Below are 19,597 nucleotides of genomic sequence, written 5' to 3' on the forward strand. Positions count from 1 at the left end.
TATGCAGTCAAACTGAAATTAATGTTTATACTGCATCAAAACCCTATGATATTTTATTCATGTCAATGTCTGAATAGCAGAAGCAACCTTATATAGAAATCTAAAACACTCAAAAACACACAGAAAAGTCAGGATGATGTTTTCAAGAGTACAAAGTTTTTATTTCCCCTTCCATCCAATTAACAGTCTACAGTAGAGTCAGATAAAACCACCTCTATTTGACACCTTAAACAAATCAAGCCTCTCAGATCATGACATACCACTACTATACTTCAGGTGGAGAATTATATCAAGCATATGCAAGCTACCCTGCTGGCCTTACATATAGGCAGCTAACCTTAGATTTGCATAATTTCTAGGACTGTATACAATGTAGGTAATGATAAATACATGTATCATACGTAGAAAAAAAAGCAAAAATCATCTGATGGGACCTGGCAATATAACGTGAAGTACACAACTACTGATCAGTATAAAACAATTAAGCGTTCAAAAATATTTGGGGCAGTAGCTGATACGAAACCTCGAGCTAATTATAGGGAGTGCGTTCACGTGGGGAGACAGCTGTGCTGAGTAGGGGCAACCGTAGACTCCATGCACATTCTCTGCTGGCTCCCAGGAAGCCCAAGTATGCCAGGCATTCTGCTGCTCCACACCATGCTGACATAGATCCCTCTGCCCCAGGGGGCACGACTTTGCTGGCTCACACACGGGACAGCAACCCAAATAGAGAACCACGTTCTCTAAATAGGGTGAAGCCATTCCAGAGGGAAGAAGGGAGGGCACCTGTGGTCACACTGACTGCCTCTGCCTAATGTTGGGCAGAAGGAGTCAGGTAGGTGCTACCTTATCCATCTGAGAATGGAAGACAGGAGGGGGGCATTCTTCTTAAACAATCTGTAGGTGTGAGGCTGCACATGTGGTCACATCTAGGTTGGTCACGTGATCGAGTTATGACCTCCCAGAATGTATAGCTCCACATCTAAGACACGTTTGATTTCAAATGCACCAATTTGGCAGCAACACGTGGTCACGACCTGTAAACAGCCACCGTGAGCTGCCGCAGGTCTGAGCTGCTGCTAAATTGCCTGTGTCTGCCGAGAACATGCACAACATAGCCGCACATGTGGTCACATCTATCTATGTGCAACAACCCTGATTTTGGTCCCGGAAGTAACACATACATAAATATGTGCTGCTGTGATGTCCATATTCAAGCCAAAGTGCAGGTATCCCATTCTTGGTAACCCACCGTCATCACAGCTACAATGTCCTGCCATCAACACACTCCCAGCTACATCACTACACCTACTGTCCCCCTCCCTACCATTACAGTTCATTCTCGTCATATATCTTGCAAATTCTGATGGTTGCACAATGTAAGATGGCACAACTACACTATCTCCTAATGACAGAAGAAGACGTTTTGTTCCTTTGGCTACTACCCCTTCCTTCCTCAACATACAAGCACAATCACAACCCAGCCCTGCTGTCAAAAGGCACGTGTTCTCACTAACTCCCCCAAAGTACGGAAATTACCCCTGGAGTAATGGATGGTGACTAAGATAAATACATATACATTTATTTGCATGTGTATGTAGAGAGGTTAGAGGTCACTCTCTCCGTAGAGTGCTGTGGCGAAGGACATGTAGTCCAGCGCGCCAGGGATGCCGTCTGGCCCGGTGTACTGGGTCATCCTGGCGATACAGTACTCTGCCTGGTCTGGTGGCAGCTCACGCCGAAGCTCTTCTTGTGTGATGTAGGGCTGAAGTAAAAAAAAAGGTAGGATATTATAAGTAAAGTTTGATAACCCTGCTAGGACTTGTTTCAAAAGTTACACTGGACGAAATAGTTATGTTCTCTTCTCTTCTGCTAGTCATATTAATTGGTTCCAAGTATTTAACGTACAGATTCATGCACCTGGAAAAAGCAGGTAAAGCAGGTCTCACCTTGCGATATTATATGTAAGGTTAGATATCCCTAGGACTTGGTTCAAAAGGTACACCGGACGAAGTAGTCTTTTGCTAGTCATACCAATCTGGTTCTAACTATTAGACAGAAGATTCATGCACCTAGAACTTATTCTGAAAAAGGTCTCACCTTGTCTCCAGCCAGGATCTTGAACGACTGCATGACCTGTTCAGCGGTGTCTGAGTCCGTTGTCTCCCGCGTCATGAAGTCCAGGAATGCCTGGAACGTCACGTATCCCGAGCCGTTCGGGTCCACCACACCGAGGATGTGGGCGAACTCAGCATCTCCCTACAGGTCAGAAACACACTGTGAGACACTGACATGTTTCAGGGCTCGAAATTTATTTTGGGGATTAGGTGTACTGGTTCACCCAACCAAGAAATGTTGGTGTAAAAAAAAATTTTGGAGGTGCACCACATACAGTTTTGGAGCGTCAAAAATTTAGATGAACCCAAATACCAACTTCAAATTCTTAAACAAGTACTATGATAGACATTTTATTATCTTTCTAACACTTAAATGTCAAGAATATGGTGTATACTTTGATATCTTTACATACACAAACCTATGAAAGTATTTGGGTGATCCCACAGGAAAAAAACTGGGTGCCCAGCTCTAATTTTGGGTAAACCCAGAACTGTCAATTTTCAACTTCACACATCAAAAGAACTGAAACCAAAAAGGCTCAAATGCAATGGTCTTATCACACCAATCAGAATGGTTTAAGTACAGTTGGGGCTCCACTAAACATATCTTACATATATTTGGACACTGAAATGTAACATACTGTATTTGTATTACATATGGGGGTTGCATAAATTTCATTTCATTAAATTTTATGGTCTACTCAAAAACAACCAATTTTATGATTAATTTTATATGTTTGTTTTAACATACATTTCTAATCTCACGGGGGCATTTCATGACCTCGTCCTTACAATGATACAAAATAATCTAACGTAACCCTACAGCACCCACTACATGAACTACACAGTCCCGATCAGCTCCTACCTTATCTCCTTCTTGTATATTATATCCAATGCTAATGAGACAAGACTTGAACTCGTTGGGCTCCAGACGACCTGATCCATCCTACAGAACAAGATTCATGTTCAAAAACACATGCAGCAGCAGGCAAGGGGCCAGTCCGTACCAGCTGGTTCACAACATCCCACTGACTGTAGCATTTCACAGACTTTTCAGCGGTTTTGAAGGCAGATTAGGAATTTTAGAATTAGATACCAAACGCTTCATATCCAAATATATGATTGTGAAGACACCTGCGTGTGAACCAGCTTGTGTGGTTGGCCTGGCCCGACATGGATCATCACACCCTAGCCTTACCTCCCTGCCTGGGTTGAAGTGGTAGCCCATACTCAGCAGGCACTGGCGGAAGCTTTCAGGTTCCAGAGCTAATGTACGTTTCTACGTACGCACACGCATACACACAGATCACAACACACGAGGGGGAGGAAGAGCCAACACACACACCACATAGAACAGGGATGTAAACGGCACATGGAAAACAGAGACAAACAAGGGAACACATCACACAAACAAACAACACAAGAAAACAAGAAGGGAAAAAAAGGGAATAGAGAAGAAGGAAACAATTCAGTCATTGAAGAGCAGCAAAGAAAGGCAGCAAAAATGCCATCAAAAGAGAAAGTAATCCAAAATGTCAAAGGTACTGAAAATATTCAAAGGGAAGAAAACTGTCAAAATATCAAAAGTCTAAGAGTGCAGTGGATGGTGAAGTCAGATGACAGGCAAGTGGAGAGGCATGCACACAGAACATGCAACATAGGACAGGGCAGTGGTGGGGTGAGCCACACATATAGGGCAGTGCCTTGCTGAGCTTCTACATGGAGCTACCGTGGCAAGGCAATTTAAGCTGAACCTGCTGACGTCTATACAACAGCAGCCTCTAATACAGTGGTACTGCCAATGCATCAAACAACATACAGTACAAAGACAGCATTCTGGTATGAAAATGTGATATGGTATCTCAGTTTTAGATACTTATCATATAAGTATTTATATATGGGCATATGGCAAGCACTACTCTCATCTGCTATAAGTATTGTTACATGCATTGTTTACAGCCACTTGTTTTACTTCATATGTTTTCAAAGTTGTGAACATGTTCCACACACAGCTGTATGAGGATGATCTGGTCTCTGTCTGCCAGATACCAGGCAAAGAACAGAATCAGGCCTGTGAGCATGATGCGTGCAGTTTGGACTGACTTACCTTGTCGAAGTGAGAGAAGGAGGCCCTGAACTCCTGCAGTTTCTCCTCTGGGATGCCCTTGGCTTCTCTGGTCAGGATCTAGGAGAAGGGTGGGACATGGTAAACAAAGCCTCTCCTACTCAACTGATTGCGACCTATTTGCATTTCATATAATAGAAAGAATTTTGGTATATACAAAAGGATGTGAAAACAAGAAATATCCTACTCTGTAATGACTTTCCAACAAACTGCAATGCCATGTCTTACCTGGTTCTCCACTTCGTTGATGGTCCTGGCAATGGAGGTGAGCAGCTGCTCCCAGCCAACCCTCAGTGTCTGGGAAACAAACACAAGTTCCACAGGTGTGAGTTAACAAATCTTCTAACAACACTGGTATAGACAGATATGCTAGAACCAAGACTTGTCATTTACACTTACTGTAACAGCTGATAAGTTACCGTGATTCACTTTGTCTTCTCGGTACTAAACTGAAAAAATTTAACTTGCTTTAACTAAATGTTCACAGTGAACAAAGTTTTTGTTATTGTCACCAAGACGAATTATTTGTTAACGGTAATGATAAGTTCACGTTACAGTCATCACTGTGAAAACTGTGAACATAAAACTACATTGAAAATATCGGGAATTACAGCAAATCCAGTGACAGGATGTAGTATGTAGACACTTTGCAGTCAACATCACAACTCTGACCCTCATTGTACATATCTGGACTTCAGTGCCTAGTCTCGAGCACAGACTGACCTCCATGGTGTACTGTGTGTGCTTGTTCTCAAACACCAGGGACTCCTGGATGGCCTGGTTGTATGTCTCCAGCTCGTCCATGTTGGGTTTGTAGGCCATGATCTGAGCCTCCATGTTCTTCAGTTTCAACAGGGCGTCCTCAAGAGTGCCCTGGACATGGGAAGAAAACCAACTAATTAGATCAGCTCAGATCCCAAGCAGTAGCAAGTTATGTTATCATGTTTTAACGTTGATTGATTCCAAACATCTTTTGGAATATGACAGGAAGGCCCATATAAAACTATGAAAGCAATGGCCATAGATAAACACTTTTATCTGTTACTTTAATTTCTAATGGACTTTCAGTCTATCTCTGAAGTCCTGAATGGAAGTGTCCCTACATGCAGAAATGTTCTCTTTCAAGAAAAAGATATCTTTAGAGTAAACTTAACTTGGAATTATCTAAGTTGTACTCCATAGGTATCTAGAAGGCACTTGAATTTAAAGACGCGGCAAAGTTAATGCAAAGATGTTTTACCTGCATCTGCATGCCGATGGTGGCGATGGCCTCAGCCTGCTTCTCTATCCACGGCCCCACAGAGTTGGCCTTCTGTGCGAACTGCCGCCTGAGGCGCTCGTGGTTCTGTTGTCTGACCATCTCCTGCTGCAGGACCGAGTCACGCTGCGGGACCAGGTTGTTCACATCCTGCCACTTCTGCTTCAGCTCCTGGGGAACCACAAGCAGGTTAATATTGTAATTTATGTCATACCTGGGCCGCAAAAACCTTTGATACAGGAGTTCCGGACGGGGTGTAACTTTCTTTATGTCATAGGGTTCTAAGTTGTATCACACAGGCTTCCTTTAAATACATCAACGCTTGTACTTCGGATGAAACGGAATACACCGTGTACATTCGAATAAATCAAATCTGTCTCAGCCCTCCCGCGGGTCGGATCACCCTCCGGCTTTCGGGCGATCCGACCCGCGGTCGGGCTGATACCTTGGGTGATACGGAATACACCGTGTTGTATTCTATATGTATCACATGGGGTTCTAAGTTGTATCACACGGGCTTCCTTTGAATAAATCAACGCTTGTACTTCGGGTGATACGGAATACACCGTGTTGTATTCTATATGTAAGGCAGCTCTCTGTGTAACTGTACAGTTGAAGGTGTGATGATCAAATCACATTCAGCCAGTCATCATCAAGGGTAACACTATGTCATATCTATCATATATTTTTAATGAGGACATGGAGCAAATCATCATAGAGGTCTTTCCTTCACTGACTCTGCTGTACAACGACTCACTTACTAAGACATTGCAGTTTTCTTGCTGGCCCTCCGGGCCACGGCTGTTTTTTTTTACTCGCTAGACGTCTATAATAATTTGTATTTGTATGTTCACTTTTTTGTGTTGCCCATTGTAACAAATTTACTCGATTCAGGAAGACACTGCCGCTTCCTGCACATGTAAGTTTGCTTTTCTGAAATAAATAATTTTGGCACATTTTTCAAATACCAATATCATGTTTTGCTTGCTTACTTTTATCAGTGCAAAACCTGTTAACTCACCTCTCCTGTGATGTTGGTGTAGGGGTTGATGGTGACCCCCTTCAGGTCGAGCTGCTGTACGATGCGCTGCACCTCCGTGATGCACATCATGATGGCATTGAACTCCTTGTCTGCCTCGGGCAGGGTCATCTTGAACGCCTCGTGGGCATCGATCAGGCCCTGCAGGGACCAGGCATGGTTAGTTATGGTTTACACTGTACTCTACTCTACTGGCCAGCTATATCATGGGACATCCTATGTGCAGGACTTAAATCGTTGGATCTCTAAAAAACTTTGGAAGGCTAATTCTCACATACATCTTTCTCTTACACTCTTCTTTTTCTACAAGTGAAATTCTGTAAGGGAGACAAAGGACAAATTTCTGACAATGTCTGACACGACTTTTCAAATGTGCTCAAAAGGCTCTATGTAGCAAAGCTACCTTCATCAGCTGTGGATGAATAGAATGAACCCGATGCAACAGAATGTGAGGGTTGGCGTCTATACCAAACAACTTTTGATAAAGACTATAGTGGATGGAAGTGCTGTGAGGAAGGAAGGCAGGTGAAAGGATAAGGTGTTGAAGGCAGGGGTAGATTTTGGTGTTGGTGTTCATTTTGAGTGGTGCTATGGAATATTTGGTGTATAACTTTAACAAAATTGCAACTTCAACTATGATACGGTAAAAAAAGACACTACACAGATTTGATTTTGTGTGATATGGGAAAGGAAGGAACAATTTCTACAGTGCAAACTACTGTGTGTACTATTAATGGCTCCAGCCAAAGTAGCAGAGTGGGGTTAATTTTGAATCCCCTGAGAAAGTAGGCTGGTGCCACACCCTACCTCCTGATGCAGGTAGAAGTGGAGGAAATCCAGAGGATAGCATGAGATCAAAGGGCGGATTATCAGTCAGCAGTACTTAATCAACATGCAAGAGGTGAGAGTAGTCAGCATGCACGTCCACCGGGCAAACTTAATAGATAGACAGTTATGTTTTGTGGAAGTAGAGTGCTGAACTGTAGCTCTTTGGGTGGCTGGCATGGTAGAGATTCATCAAACTCAGAGAGAAAAACTCTTTGTAGAGGAAATTAAATAAAACAGCTCAAAATATAAGTCCATCCAACATACTACACAAATCCCAGTGCTGTAAAAGAGCCAAAATAAAGTGGCTTGGAAGAGACCAGAGAAGCAAGGCTGGATTGTTGAAGAGTTGTTGATGATCACGTGTAAGTCTGAAGACAGTCTTACAGGTATGGTCGTACTTAGATCCTGTTTACTTGGTCTGGTGTTCATGTACAATCTGTGATGGTGTGTTGTGTTATGTTTCCATGTGTAGGACAGTAGCTAAAGATGAGAACAGTACCTGGATCTCATCCATAGTGTGCACGATGAACATGTCCACCAGGTCCTCCTTGGCACCATCCATCCAGTTGTTGAATGGCTGGAAAAAAACATGAAACACATTAAGACATCTCCCTCATGTACTTCTAGCAACAAGCCATTTACTCCTTTGTTTTGCCCAACTGTGTTTTGAATTGATAACTTTCACTCATCTTAATCAAGGATGTTATATAGGAATACAGTACACATGTTTAAAAACCTGCTCTCCAATGATATCTTCAGTGTTCACTGTTGAAAGGTAATGTATTCTACTAGAAACGTCTTACCGTTTCCAAAATCATATCCAGTAGCCTGAGTAATTGCGAATCTTATTACCTGGATATCTAACCTTCATTGAAGGACACATACGCATTACGTGTTAATACTTTGTTTTGTTCTGCTCTAGTCACAAACATGTAGTAAGGATACTTACAGCTGCTCTCTTGGCGAATTCCAAATGATATTGGTCCACTCTTTCCAGATTTTCTCAGCTTCCTGTGAACAGAGCATACATGTAAACTGTTATAGAGAGTCTGCTTGTAGAAATGCTTACTTTCGAGAGTATATTCATTCAGAATCTTAAAATGAGGTTGTAAATCATTTCAGGTGATTTTCTAGTTATGGGAGATTGTAAGACCATCAAAATCAAATCCATGGTGTGAGACCATCAATGGTAGCTCAGCAGATGCACTGATAGGTCCCAATGGACAATTGCTACCGTAAAGTTTTGCTCATAAAGAGTCAAAGTATTCATATTACAGGCAACTGACAATTATTCATTCCTCCTAGTCCTAGGCATGAAGTTACTATTGTAGACAATGGCTTATCAATAGACACGATTCAACTTCACATGATGTCTGTGAAATGGCCAGTACTCACATCCAGAGCATTTCTCCTCTTCTGTGTGAGGGCTCCCAATCTGTCCCACTGGTCACAGATTCGCTGAGGGGAAAACCACACAAGTCAGCACCGATCTAAGGCAGTTAGTGTGCTTTAGAGTTGTAAATAATGAAGTGCAAACTAAGCCACAACTACGGTGTAAGCTGGGCAGAAGCAATTTTAGGGCTCAGATATCATAGAGAGAGATGATTCTGACATTTACATGTAACTCTTCTTTTTTTTAATAAGCAGTTTAGATAGTTCCCACATGCTAGAATCTAAGGATGTAATCATGCCACAAGTCTCACAAGCAACTGTGAGGGATTCAGATGTCTGAAGCATCACTGTGGTCCTAACAGCCAAATCAATGAGAAAATTTGAGAAATGCTTCTTGGGAAGTATACTGAGCCTTGGATTTCACCAATCATTCTAGAATAACGGGCATAGCTTGGTAATAGCTCAGCTTAATGTTTGCCATTAGCTACAGCGTGTGTGCAGAAAGGAAAGTGAGAGAAAGTGAAAAAAAGAAAGGAACGAAAATACGAGAAAATGCATCAAATTCTAAAAGACAGAAAAGGGAGAAATGAAACCAAGCCTGTTACAAAATACCTGGCATCTAGCATTGATTGTTACAACGTCCCAGTACTCCAGATCACTGTAAAATAAGGGGGCAGAGGTGTGAACTAGGGTGGGGTCGCTCATGGTCCTCACCCCCACACCTAGGGGGTTCAGATGATTTGGGGGAGATCTGATCCCTTATAACAAGGAGGGAGGTGAAACAAAATGGGGGAGGGAGGGGTAACAAGATGAGGTGCAGGTGTCATATCCCTTCATGACACAGCAGGGTTGGAACATGATGGGATGGAGGTGATATCCCTCATTGATACACCATTACTTCAAACAGGGTGGGGCTGGATAGGAAAGGAGTAACAGGTGGCTAGGTATGTCAAGATGAAAGAAGATTTCAGGACAGAAGGGATGGTGGACAGGTGGAGAAAAAATATGGCATCCCCTCACTTCTACAAGTAGCATCCTCAACTGAGATTTGTAATTTGGTCAGTCAATGTTACTCATGTAAGTCTGTGCCTTGCATGAATAATAAAATAGAATAGAAAATAAAACTGGCTAAGTTGTTTATGTTACATCATTGCAACAAGGAAGAGAAAACTAAATCTTTCTGAAGACAAGGTGACGAAAGGCTTCTGGACATGTTAAGGTTGCTACTGTTGAGGCATGAAGGGGATGCTGTGATGTGGGTGTGCTCAGTGCCAAGTGAGTGTGATCAGTACCTGGCATCTCTCATTCACCGCATCTGCATCATTGTACTCTAAGTTACTGGAAGGAGACAAGACATGCAGTCAGCCATGCAGCGTGCGCCGGCACGTGATGTAACATTCAATGAACACGGCAAAGTAGTGCTCCAAGCACACACACAGGTTACACATGGTGCAGAGAACACACAAATATAACAAATAACATACTGGTCATGCAACAAACGTCACCACTTTTAACTCATTCCTGTTACTTCAGTTGATTCAAATTCTTCTTTGTCTTTGCAATTAAATTTGACTGTGCCATTGTTGGAGTGAAACATGCTTTACCTTCTGCATAGTATGTTTACCAAAAAACCACAAACAATTTTTATTGATAGTAGATACACAGCAACTCTTTTTTATCCAAACTGATGCAAATAATCAAAAGTTATACTGGTCATAAGAACCATGCTTTGTGGCACACAAGAGCACAGAAACAACACTCTATGAAGCGGTGGCACTCTTGGGTGCAGTGGTTCTAATTGACACACATTTCATGCAACTTCTACACTATTTCTGTGCAACAAAAAGTTTTCAACGTAACAAAACCAAGACAAGACAGGTTTAGGTCGTTCGACAAGAATTCAATGAAGAAACTGAGCCAACTTCAGAGGAAAATATCATCCAAGTACTGATTAAAGATTAGGGCCAGCAAAAGGGATATAAGGACACAATTGTAAAAAAAAATCACATTTTATATTGAGATCTGTTTACATAGAAATCAACAATTACAAGAGAAAACATCATATGTTGATATTAATAATTTCCTTAGCACATTGATATTAAGTAAAAACAGACTTTCTAATCATACAATAAATCACTGGAACACACAATTACACAACAACTTTACAGTGTCATTCAGATACTTTCACAATACAGAAAAGGTCAGCTACTTATAGGACATACAAAAGTGAAGATTCTCACACAAGTTCAAGACCAGGGGGTGATACCTGGTAATGGCAGAGACTTACTTTAACTCCTGTGCAATGGCAGCTATCTGCTCCACACGGTCCTGGTGGGCGGCCAGATCACTCTCAAATGCCTCATGCTTCTTCCTCAATGCCTGATGGCGAATGGGATAGATACAGCAATCATCAGTACACAGGCAACAGGTTACGCTAGGGCTGGGTACCGGTACAGAAAATTCAGGTCCAGGTCCGGTTCAGGTCCAAAGGATTAGGTCCAGGTCCGGACCTGAACCTGAACCTGATGAAGTATGACTCATACCAATGGTCAATTTCACCACAAAGCGATCTGTTTGGTGGAGTATAAGACTTACACTGGCGTTTTAAAATCCTTCAACGCTAACTGCACCTGTACGATTGGCTGTAAAACTTGGTAGAAATTACTATAAACTCTACTCTACATCACTCTTGTTATTTTCTTCCACCTGCAAGCGCCAAAACGTGTGAATGCCTGATAAAATAATCTGTTCATTTTCTAATCGGTCCAACATCCGGTCCACCTAATTTTTTCAGGTCCGGTTTTTCTGGACCGGTCCAATAAGAAAAACCGGTTTTGTACCGGTACGCTGTACCGATACCCAGCCCTAGGTTACGCTTTTATCTCAGCAGATCATCATGTATCATGAGGATAAAGAACACAGCTTTCAGTGAACCTTTGGGATTGCCTGCCCTTCTATCATTGCTGCAGCTTTGGCTCTAAAATAACTACAAGCAGAATTAATCTCCAAGCAGATCCTACGATGGCATAAGATAGTACCAAACTGAGCAAGGAGTGTAGTCAGCCAAGAGGTGCACATTTAGCCAAACACACTCTGACCTAGGCCGGCTTCACTCTTGCTGGCAGCTTTTGATCTTATACTACCGTAGGATCTGCTTGGAGACTAAAGCAGAACAGTGCTTTGCAGGCTTTCAAGATTTTTGGAGGCTGCAAATGTCATGGGTATGAAACTAATAAAAAAATGTACATTCCACATTCCTATAGATCTATGTAGTATTTGGTTTTGGCATCCGTCTGTCTCCAAAGACAATGGTAGGCAGACGGGTTTTAAGGCGACCTGTCTGCCTGGCCTGCACTTGGGTTTTTAAGGTGAAGGAGGGGTGTGCACGTCCTTCTCCACCCTCTATGTTCTATAAGGCAAATAGATGGTTGATCTCCTCACCTTCAGTTCATACAAGTTGCAGTTCTTGAAGTCCGTGTCTTGCAGCATCACCTCCTTGCCCTCGGTCCACTCCTCATGGATGTCGGATTTGTGCTTGAACTTCCTTGCCAAGTGATCCAGACGCTCCAGCCTTCTCAACTCCGCAAGAAGCCATTCCTCGAATCCTTTCTCAGCAAACTCCAGTTTCTTCCATGCATTGGCAATATCCTGTTGAAGGGAATTATCATACGTGTGATCCTTTATGATTGTAACTAAAGTACATACTCCATTCTTATGACTTAAAAGTTAAAAACTTTAAGAGCCATTCACAGCATCTACACCTCCTAGACCATAAAAGTATTCTTGATTCTTACATCTTCATCTGTGACCAGCGGCTATGCCTGTAGGAGTCCTATGATTACAAGCTTGTACCACAGGCCGTAAACGCTGATGGATGTTGGACTACAGTTTGCACTTTTTATGATCCCTCTGAAATATGTCTGTCCTGATATGTTGTAAAGACTGTCGTCATGCAAACTCGTTTCAATGAATGGTCAAGTTTAAGAGCCCATGTGGGCTATCCCCACCTGATGTGAGAAGCAGACTGTAGATGTTTTAGATTTACAGTGATCAGGGCTGATCTCCCTGGACATGTTTTACTCTTCTTCTTCCCCATGAAAGAAGGCATGATAAATAAAGCCTCTGGATGCTCACATAGCCGACTATCTATCCTCTATCTTAATAAGCTTCACTATGATTGATCCCTCCGGACACTGCAGGGGATACCCGTGGGAGAGATGTTTGCATTCTCTTCCAGCTTAATGTGGGGAATAATTGGGCCCTGAGCACCAAAATACAGATTTCTGGGATGATCACCCATGGGTTGACTTCCAGGGCCATTCCCTCTGAATTTGCAGCTTAAAAAGTTCACGCAACAATACATCATAGACTATCTGCTTCATGCACTACTGACAGACATTAGCCTTTTGCAGTGGTTTTATGTTCGCTGTTTTCGCCGTGGTTACTCCACCGCAAACTTAAAACCACCGTGAACATTTTCCCATTATAGTTTTTTAACACAGTCTATGGCACTACCGCGAACTTAGAACCACCGCGAAAACTCTATTTTCCCACTACCGCAAAAGTAAATCCCCACGAACTTAAATGCATTTACAATATCTAATTTATGTTAACTACTTGTTTATCAAATTTTGACAGAGATATACACCAAAAGCCTGTACTTCTTGATATGAGAGCATAAAGTGATCAGCTTACCGCGACCATTTTTCCCTCGGAGGGCATGTAGGCTGGCCTGTTGCTGAGTCGCAGCTTGGTCTGCAACGTGTTGAAGATGATCTCCAGCTTACTCTTGTCCTCCAGCTTTGGAGGTTTGTGCTTACGGCGGTAGTCTCTGAACTCCTCCAGTTTGTGCTACAAAAACACACCAGGCATTGTCAGCATTTTGTCTTTTTGAGAATCACAATGCATTATTTTTTCCCTTGATTTCTAATGACGGGAGACCTGGTGCATCCCCGTCTTGTACTTAGCTAGCGAAAGGGTATGTCACCCCGTAAGGAGCAGTATAACCCCGTTGTGTGTAAGCACATCGACCGATGATGATGAATTTCTAATTTGTAACATAGAATCTAGTGCAGACTATGTTGGGATCCACTATATGCAAAATATAAATACATGTATCCAATGTCATGCCACTATTAATTGTTTAAGTCCATGTTCAAATCTAACAGTTGAAATTTTTATTCTGACCATTTCATTTCTAGGTCTCAAACTGCCACATCCTGAGCAAGGTGCATAGGTACACATTATTACACAATACACATATATATATACAAGTTTATTCTATGTTTGTAATGTCCTGAATGTTGTTTCCTTACCTGTGTTCCTGGCAGTGTGTTGTCCCTGGTCCTGTTCTCCAGCCACGGGATTGTCTTACGAATCCACTCAAGCAGCTGTACGGGCAAAACGTACGACTTTATCAGGAGAGAAGCTACCCAAACAATGTGCTGTGATCTAAGAAGTAACAATGTCCTGTAGGGTATAACTACACACATTAAGACACCCCACTGAAATTACTCCGGGAGTCCCTTAATCTCCATAAAGCCATTCCTTAACCAAATCAAATCAACAGAGACCCAAATTAGATCTCCCTTCTGGTGCTATGGGAAAAAGTGATTACATTTGAATCCAATCTATCTCCACCAGTAACCAGAACCTTCCCTAACAAAGGACATGTAAAAAAGAAACGACAACTCACATCAGATGCCAGCCTCTCATATTCCTCCATCAACCGCTCGTTCTCCTGGTTGACCCGCAACACCTTACAGATGCGGTTGGCTGCAGTCTCAGCCTGGAGGGGGCAAAACATAAAGCCATTAGAAACCTTATACATGTTTAATCACAAAGTTCTTGATACACAACCATGAATATTACGAGCCAACGTTTCGATTACCTTCTGTCATCTTCGGCAGGGCTATACTGACTGGTTTACAGTGCACTAGAGCTAGGTGTTACAGGTTCACAGTGCACTGGAACTGGGCAATGCAATCCCAAACGTTATACCTGTTTGTTCACCTGTTTGTTTCTTCTACAAAAAACAATAACAAAATGTTGCCGCTTCAGTAATAAACCATCAATCCATGCGATGTATGAATCATGCTACTAGAAAACATATATATCTTCAGCTTTGAGAAGTCATATCAATGTATCGGCACTGGTTTATACCATATATAATCATAGAAACTTTAAGATATGTTTCATTAGATGTATTTGGGACTTTTTTTATGCACAGAAAGTGTAATAAAGGTAACTCAAGTCTTCAAGCTCTTACCTTCTGAAGGCCAGAGAAGGCGTGGTAGTAACATGACACGTACGTCATGATGGCCTTCTCATCTGGCCTAGCTGTGTTCACAATGTCTGAGGAGAAGAAAACGTCAAATAACAAATAAGAACGCTGCAGGCTAACAAAATCCTTGAAAGAAAATGAAATTAAGCCAGCAAGTCCCACATGTCTATCTGACAATTTTTATTTGATACAACTAAAATAGCCTAGAACATCACTCTTTTGCTACATTAATACTTCAAGGAACTGAGTCAATAATGGATGCTTTGTCACTCATTGAGAATCTACTTGTGCAGTTTTCAGTCTTTGGACTAGCATTCATCTTACTTGAGATCCAGTCAGCAATCATTTCAAATCATCATTCATCTAAACTTACAGCATTGTCACAGCCTCTCAAGTTACCTGACATAAATACTTCAGGTTGCAGAATACTGATATCCCCCATGACCAACATAATTTACTTCAAAAGTGGCATGATAAACTCTTCACACAAATATGTTGACATGCAGACATTCACAATGTTTTACGCATACATCAATGCACTTGAAATGAAATATGCACATATAAGGAAGAAATGAAGAATGCAGAACTAGAGAGGCAAAATATATGTTAGCTAAGGAGGAGCGCCTATTACTCTAGTACCTTCTGCGTCAAGCATCTTAGGTATGTCCAGGTATTTCTCTGCTATTTCAAAGGCAAGGTTGAGGTTGCCAATAGGATCATCCTGAATGGAAGGGTGAAGAGATGAGGCACACGTGTGAGGAAAACAACAAAGAAGACAAAGGCGACCAAACAAGCTGCACAGGCTTAATAATGACAGGGACTTGTATATTTTTCTTGTTCATGATCAGGCTGTTGTACTTCTATCATTTTTCTCTATTCTCTTTTCTTTAGTTTTTACTGATGAAACTATTCAATGATTGGAAACAAAACCTTGTAAATGTGTTGATCTTCAATTTAAATTTTTACAGGAATTTAAAGTCCTTTGTAAAAATTTGCCATTAGTAAACCTGTGCTAGGACTTCACACCAAACGAGAGGCAAGCCTATCTGCCCCACAGCTAGGCTGTTCTACAGCATGTAGAACACAAAGAACACAGACACCAGCAGCGGGCAGCAACACAGCAGTGATCAGGTGACCTGCAAACACAAAACTGCGGGCAGAGATGGAGAGAGAGAGCGGCATGCCATAGTCACCCTGCCGACCTACCCTCAGGGTCCAACATCCTGGGAATGTCCAGGTGTTTTTCGGCGGTGTCCAGAGCCAGGTTCAGGTTGGTGTACGGGTCATCCTGCCATGCAACATGCAGGAAGGACCATGCAAAATGGGAGAAATACCGGCCATAGTTATAGGCTGTGTACACATCACATTACCAGCATCTATGGCCAGACAGGGTACTTCTTGAGAACACTGGTACATGTCGAAGATTTTGCAAGGTGCAATGTTACTTCTTTGAAGGGTAAGAGTGATGGTAATTTAATCAATCAATGAGTATCAATTTCAAATCCCTGATGTGGTTATTCCTCTTTAATAGGAACAATGATCTGATTGGATAAAGACTTTTCATTTGCAGAATTGTAAAGGAGAATTGTAAAACTGACTTTTCCTGGACTTACATTGTACTCGAGTGCGACATGAAATTGCATACCATTGTTCTCTTACAGTACTGTCTGACAAATCAAGTCAATAATTACTTTCCAATCAAGGCATAATTATGATATTGATGTAATTTGTTTCACAATAATTCCATCATTCGGAGCAAGTCAATCATCTGTTTGATTTATATACCATTATCAGCATCAATTGCGTATTTGCATTCAATTCATGTTCACACAGCCGCAGAAGAGGCTTAACCCTTGTACAGACCTTCCTGAGTTCGTTATAGTTGGGGATGAGCTCGGGCCGATGTCTGTGGATCAGGGCACAGAATGCCAGACCATCCTTCCAGCTGTGGACAAAACACTACATGTTAGGACAGGTGCATACATCCAAGAACTTGGGTACATTGCATATGTTTCAAGAGGGGGGGGTCATAAAATAAAATGTATCCCCTCCACAAACCTCCCCTCACTAGTCACTTATGGTCGATTAGTTTATGACAATTTTGAATAGTCTTTCCCCAACCATTTCTAAAATCATTCTTGAAGTCCCCAAAAATTATGATAGTCCGCCAAATGATCAACTTCCAGACAGTACATTCTACACTCAACATACAAAATGCAACAGAACAGGGTCTCCATATTGATGAGGATGGTTGAATCAAGTGACAATCACCACACCTCCTCCTCATTGCAGCTTAATTGTCTGCCAGCCTCATTACAGCAGCATTAGCAATTAAAGAGGTCTGTTTAATGGAAGTTCTGTCTGTGCACAGTGCAAGGTAAAATCAATGTCTCTCCACTTAGTCTGGTAGTACATCTAGCACTTGGCCGGGAGGAGGGATGGTACAACATGACAGGGCTCGAAATACCACCTGCATATGCAGGTTAGTGCAGGTAAAATTGGAGCGGTGCAGGTATTTCTGGTGTCTACCTGCACCTAACCTGCACTGGTCCATGTACTGTTTTTTTTTTTTACATAAAGGTCCTATGATGTACAAATGTATGTGTCTATGGATTGTTATTAGCTGCATTGACTGTTACCATCTATAAAGTATAAAAGAAAATATAGCAATGGTTCCTGAACAGTTTTAGTATGATCCATACTTCCTGAATTTAGAGTGGTGCAGGTAAAATTTGTCTGGTGCAGGTAATTTTCAATGTTACCTGCACTAGTGCAGGTATGCAGAAAAAGATATTTCTAGCCCAAACACGACACAGTAAAGGGAACAACACAGTCTGGCTAACTGTGAAAGTGATTGTTGTCTGCTTGCAGGCAGCTCTTTTTGCAAATGATGTCAATCATATGGTTGCTAAATCTAATTGCTGAGCTATTAGGGACATCAGTGGAGACTCATCTGCATATAAACCATGTATGTCTGCTATCTCTCCACTGCAGTTGGAATACCCAGGAGCACTTTGTGCTGCCCTCCTGATGAAATATGCATCAGCAGAATGGTTGAACTATGCTTGAGGATGCAGCGTGCAAAATACCCACTTGCACATTGCAACCACTTTTTGCTTGGTGTAACTTCTTAACTCAGGTTGCACAGGGTGCACCGCTGAGCAGCATTTTTAAGTACAATAGATTTCTTGAAGTTGTTCAGCCTTCCGGTCCAAAAAAAAACGGTTCACGACTTTCGGTTTTTTGGACTCGGTTCTCGGATGTTGTACCAGTAAAAAACGGTCCAGCCGAACCGGTATCCAGCCCTAAATGCAACGCAAATTTCAAACGGTGAAAGGGCTTCATGAAGTAAGGATTTTGGGGTGCCTACTTTCAGGAGGGGATGGGTTAAGCAGAAAATTGGACTGCACATTTCTCAACATTGTTAAAGGCCCCTTTCTATGGCATCTTTTTCACTGGCATCATTCTAATAGGCTCTCTGACTATTCAAATTTGAAGCCTGGGTATACCAATTGTCAAGTTGACCCAGTCAGAGAAGTGCACCTCACCTGGTATGGAAGTTCTGGACATTCACATTCTTGTATGGAGCTGTTTTCCTCTGGCACCAGAGCAGCAGGCCCTCCTTGGATGAGCTTTCTGTAGAGACAAGACACAAACGTCATCAACACTGACTTCGTGTAACAGTTAAAATACCTGCCGTTACACCTGTCCTATACAACTAATGTGAAAACTCTTACATCAGATCCATAGTGATTTTCCCTGTATAGTCAATCATTGAAGTTCCTGCCTAGCATAACTTATAGATGATGCAACTTGTCTCCCCAATCTAACCTCTGAGGCCCCCCAAGATTGAGTTGAGCAAATTGCTCCCAGCATGTCACTATTTACAGCTCCCAGAGCTGAGTTAGTCACTATCTTTCAACGCTGCTCAGAATTATATGACATAAAGTAATCTACCATCAAAGACAAGAATATGGTCATTATCTGTCAGGCTCTGTAAATATAAATCTTTAAAATACATCTTAATCTTCAAATCTTCCACAAAGTAACAGCAGATCCATTGATATCTTCACTCCTTCGACTTTAAATATGCATTAAATGCTCCTTACAACCCCCTCTGGTGCCATTATTTTTTCGAACACTTTGACTAATGGTTCTAGTTGGGGATCTTAAATTTCTTTTTCATGATTTACTAATACAAGAAATTCTGTACTTGATGATGAACAGATAAATGTTCAATGCAGTCATATGACCGGGACATGATAGAATTGCCTATTGCATCTATTCTTTTGGACACATAGAGCCAATTACATTGTCAAGTCCTGCCTATATGTATTCCACCACTGCAGAAACAATTACTTCCTGACGCTAGGCGCCGCATCGTGAGCAGAATGACGAGTGACCGGCATAAAATGAACAGTAACCATAGATGGATGCGGCGTTGTGCAACAAAAACCAATCAACGGTGGGGTCAGCCCCAGCAAAATGTATCATCTCAACACACATTCATCCCGCGTCCCCTTACAGCCCACTCCATCATCTGTAATAGGAGCGT

General features: G+C 41.9%; 1 protein-coding gene across 1 annotated transcript in view; it reads right to left on the minus strand.

The window, feature by feature from the left end:
• Nucleotides 1-134: 134 nt before the first annotated feature.
• Nucleotides 135-19,597, minus strand: part of LOC118425023 (alpha-actinin, sarcomeric-like) — a 35,678-nt gene continuing 16,215 nt past the window's right edge. Inside the window, 22 exon segments of the mRNA XM_035833841.1 lie at nt 135-1,765; nt 2,101-2,259; nt 2,983-3,063; nt 4,225-4,302; nt 4,471-4,539; nt 4,966-5,115; nt 5,483-5,671; nt 6,522-6,680; nt 7,867-7,944; nt 8,317-8,357; nt 8,360-8,378; nt 8,763-8,825; nt 9,372-9,417; nt 11,047-11,138; nt 12,201-12,407; nt 13,455-13,610; nt 14,075-14,149; nt 14,455-14,547; nt 15,028-15,113; nt 15,682-15,763; nt 16,906-16,987; nt 18,591-18,678. Of these exon segments, the coding sequence (XP_035689734.1) occupies nt 1,607-1,765; nt 2,101-2,259; nt 2,983-3,063; nt 4,225-4,302; nt 4,471-4,539; nt 4,966-5,115; nt 5,483-5,671; nt 6,522-6,680; nt 7,867-7,944; nt 8,317-8,357; nt 8,360-8,378; nt 8,763-8,825; nt 9,372-9,417; nt 11,047-11,138; nt 12,201-12,407; nt 13,455-13,610; nt 14,075-14,149; nt 14,455-14,547; nt 15,028-15,113; nt 15,682-15,763; nt 16,906-16,987; nt 18,591-18,678 (2,252 nt within the window). The 3' untranslated portion in view covers nt 135-1,606.

This window comes from Branchiostoma floridae, chromosome 1 (assembly GCF_000003815.2).
Source record: "Branchiostoma floridae strain S238N-H82 chromosome 1, Bfl_VNyyK, whole genome shotgun sequence".
Classification (NCBI taxonomy): Eukaryota; Metazoa; Chordata; class Leptocardii; order Amphioxiformes; family Branchiostomatidae; genus Branchiostoma; species Branchiostoma floridae.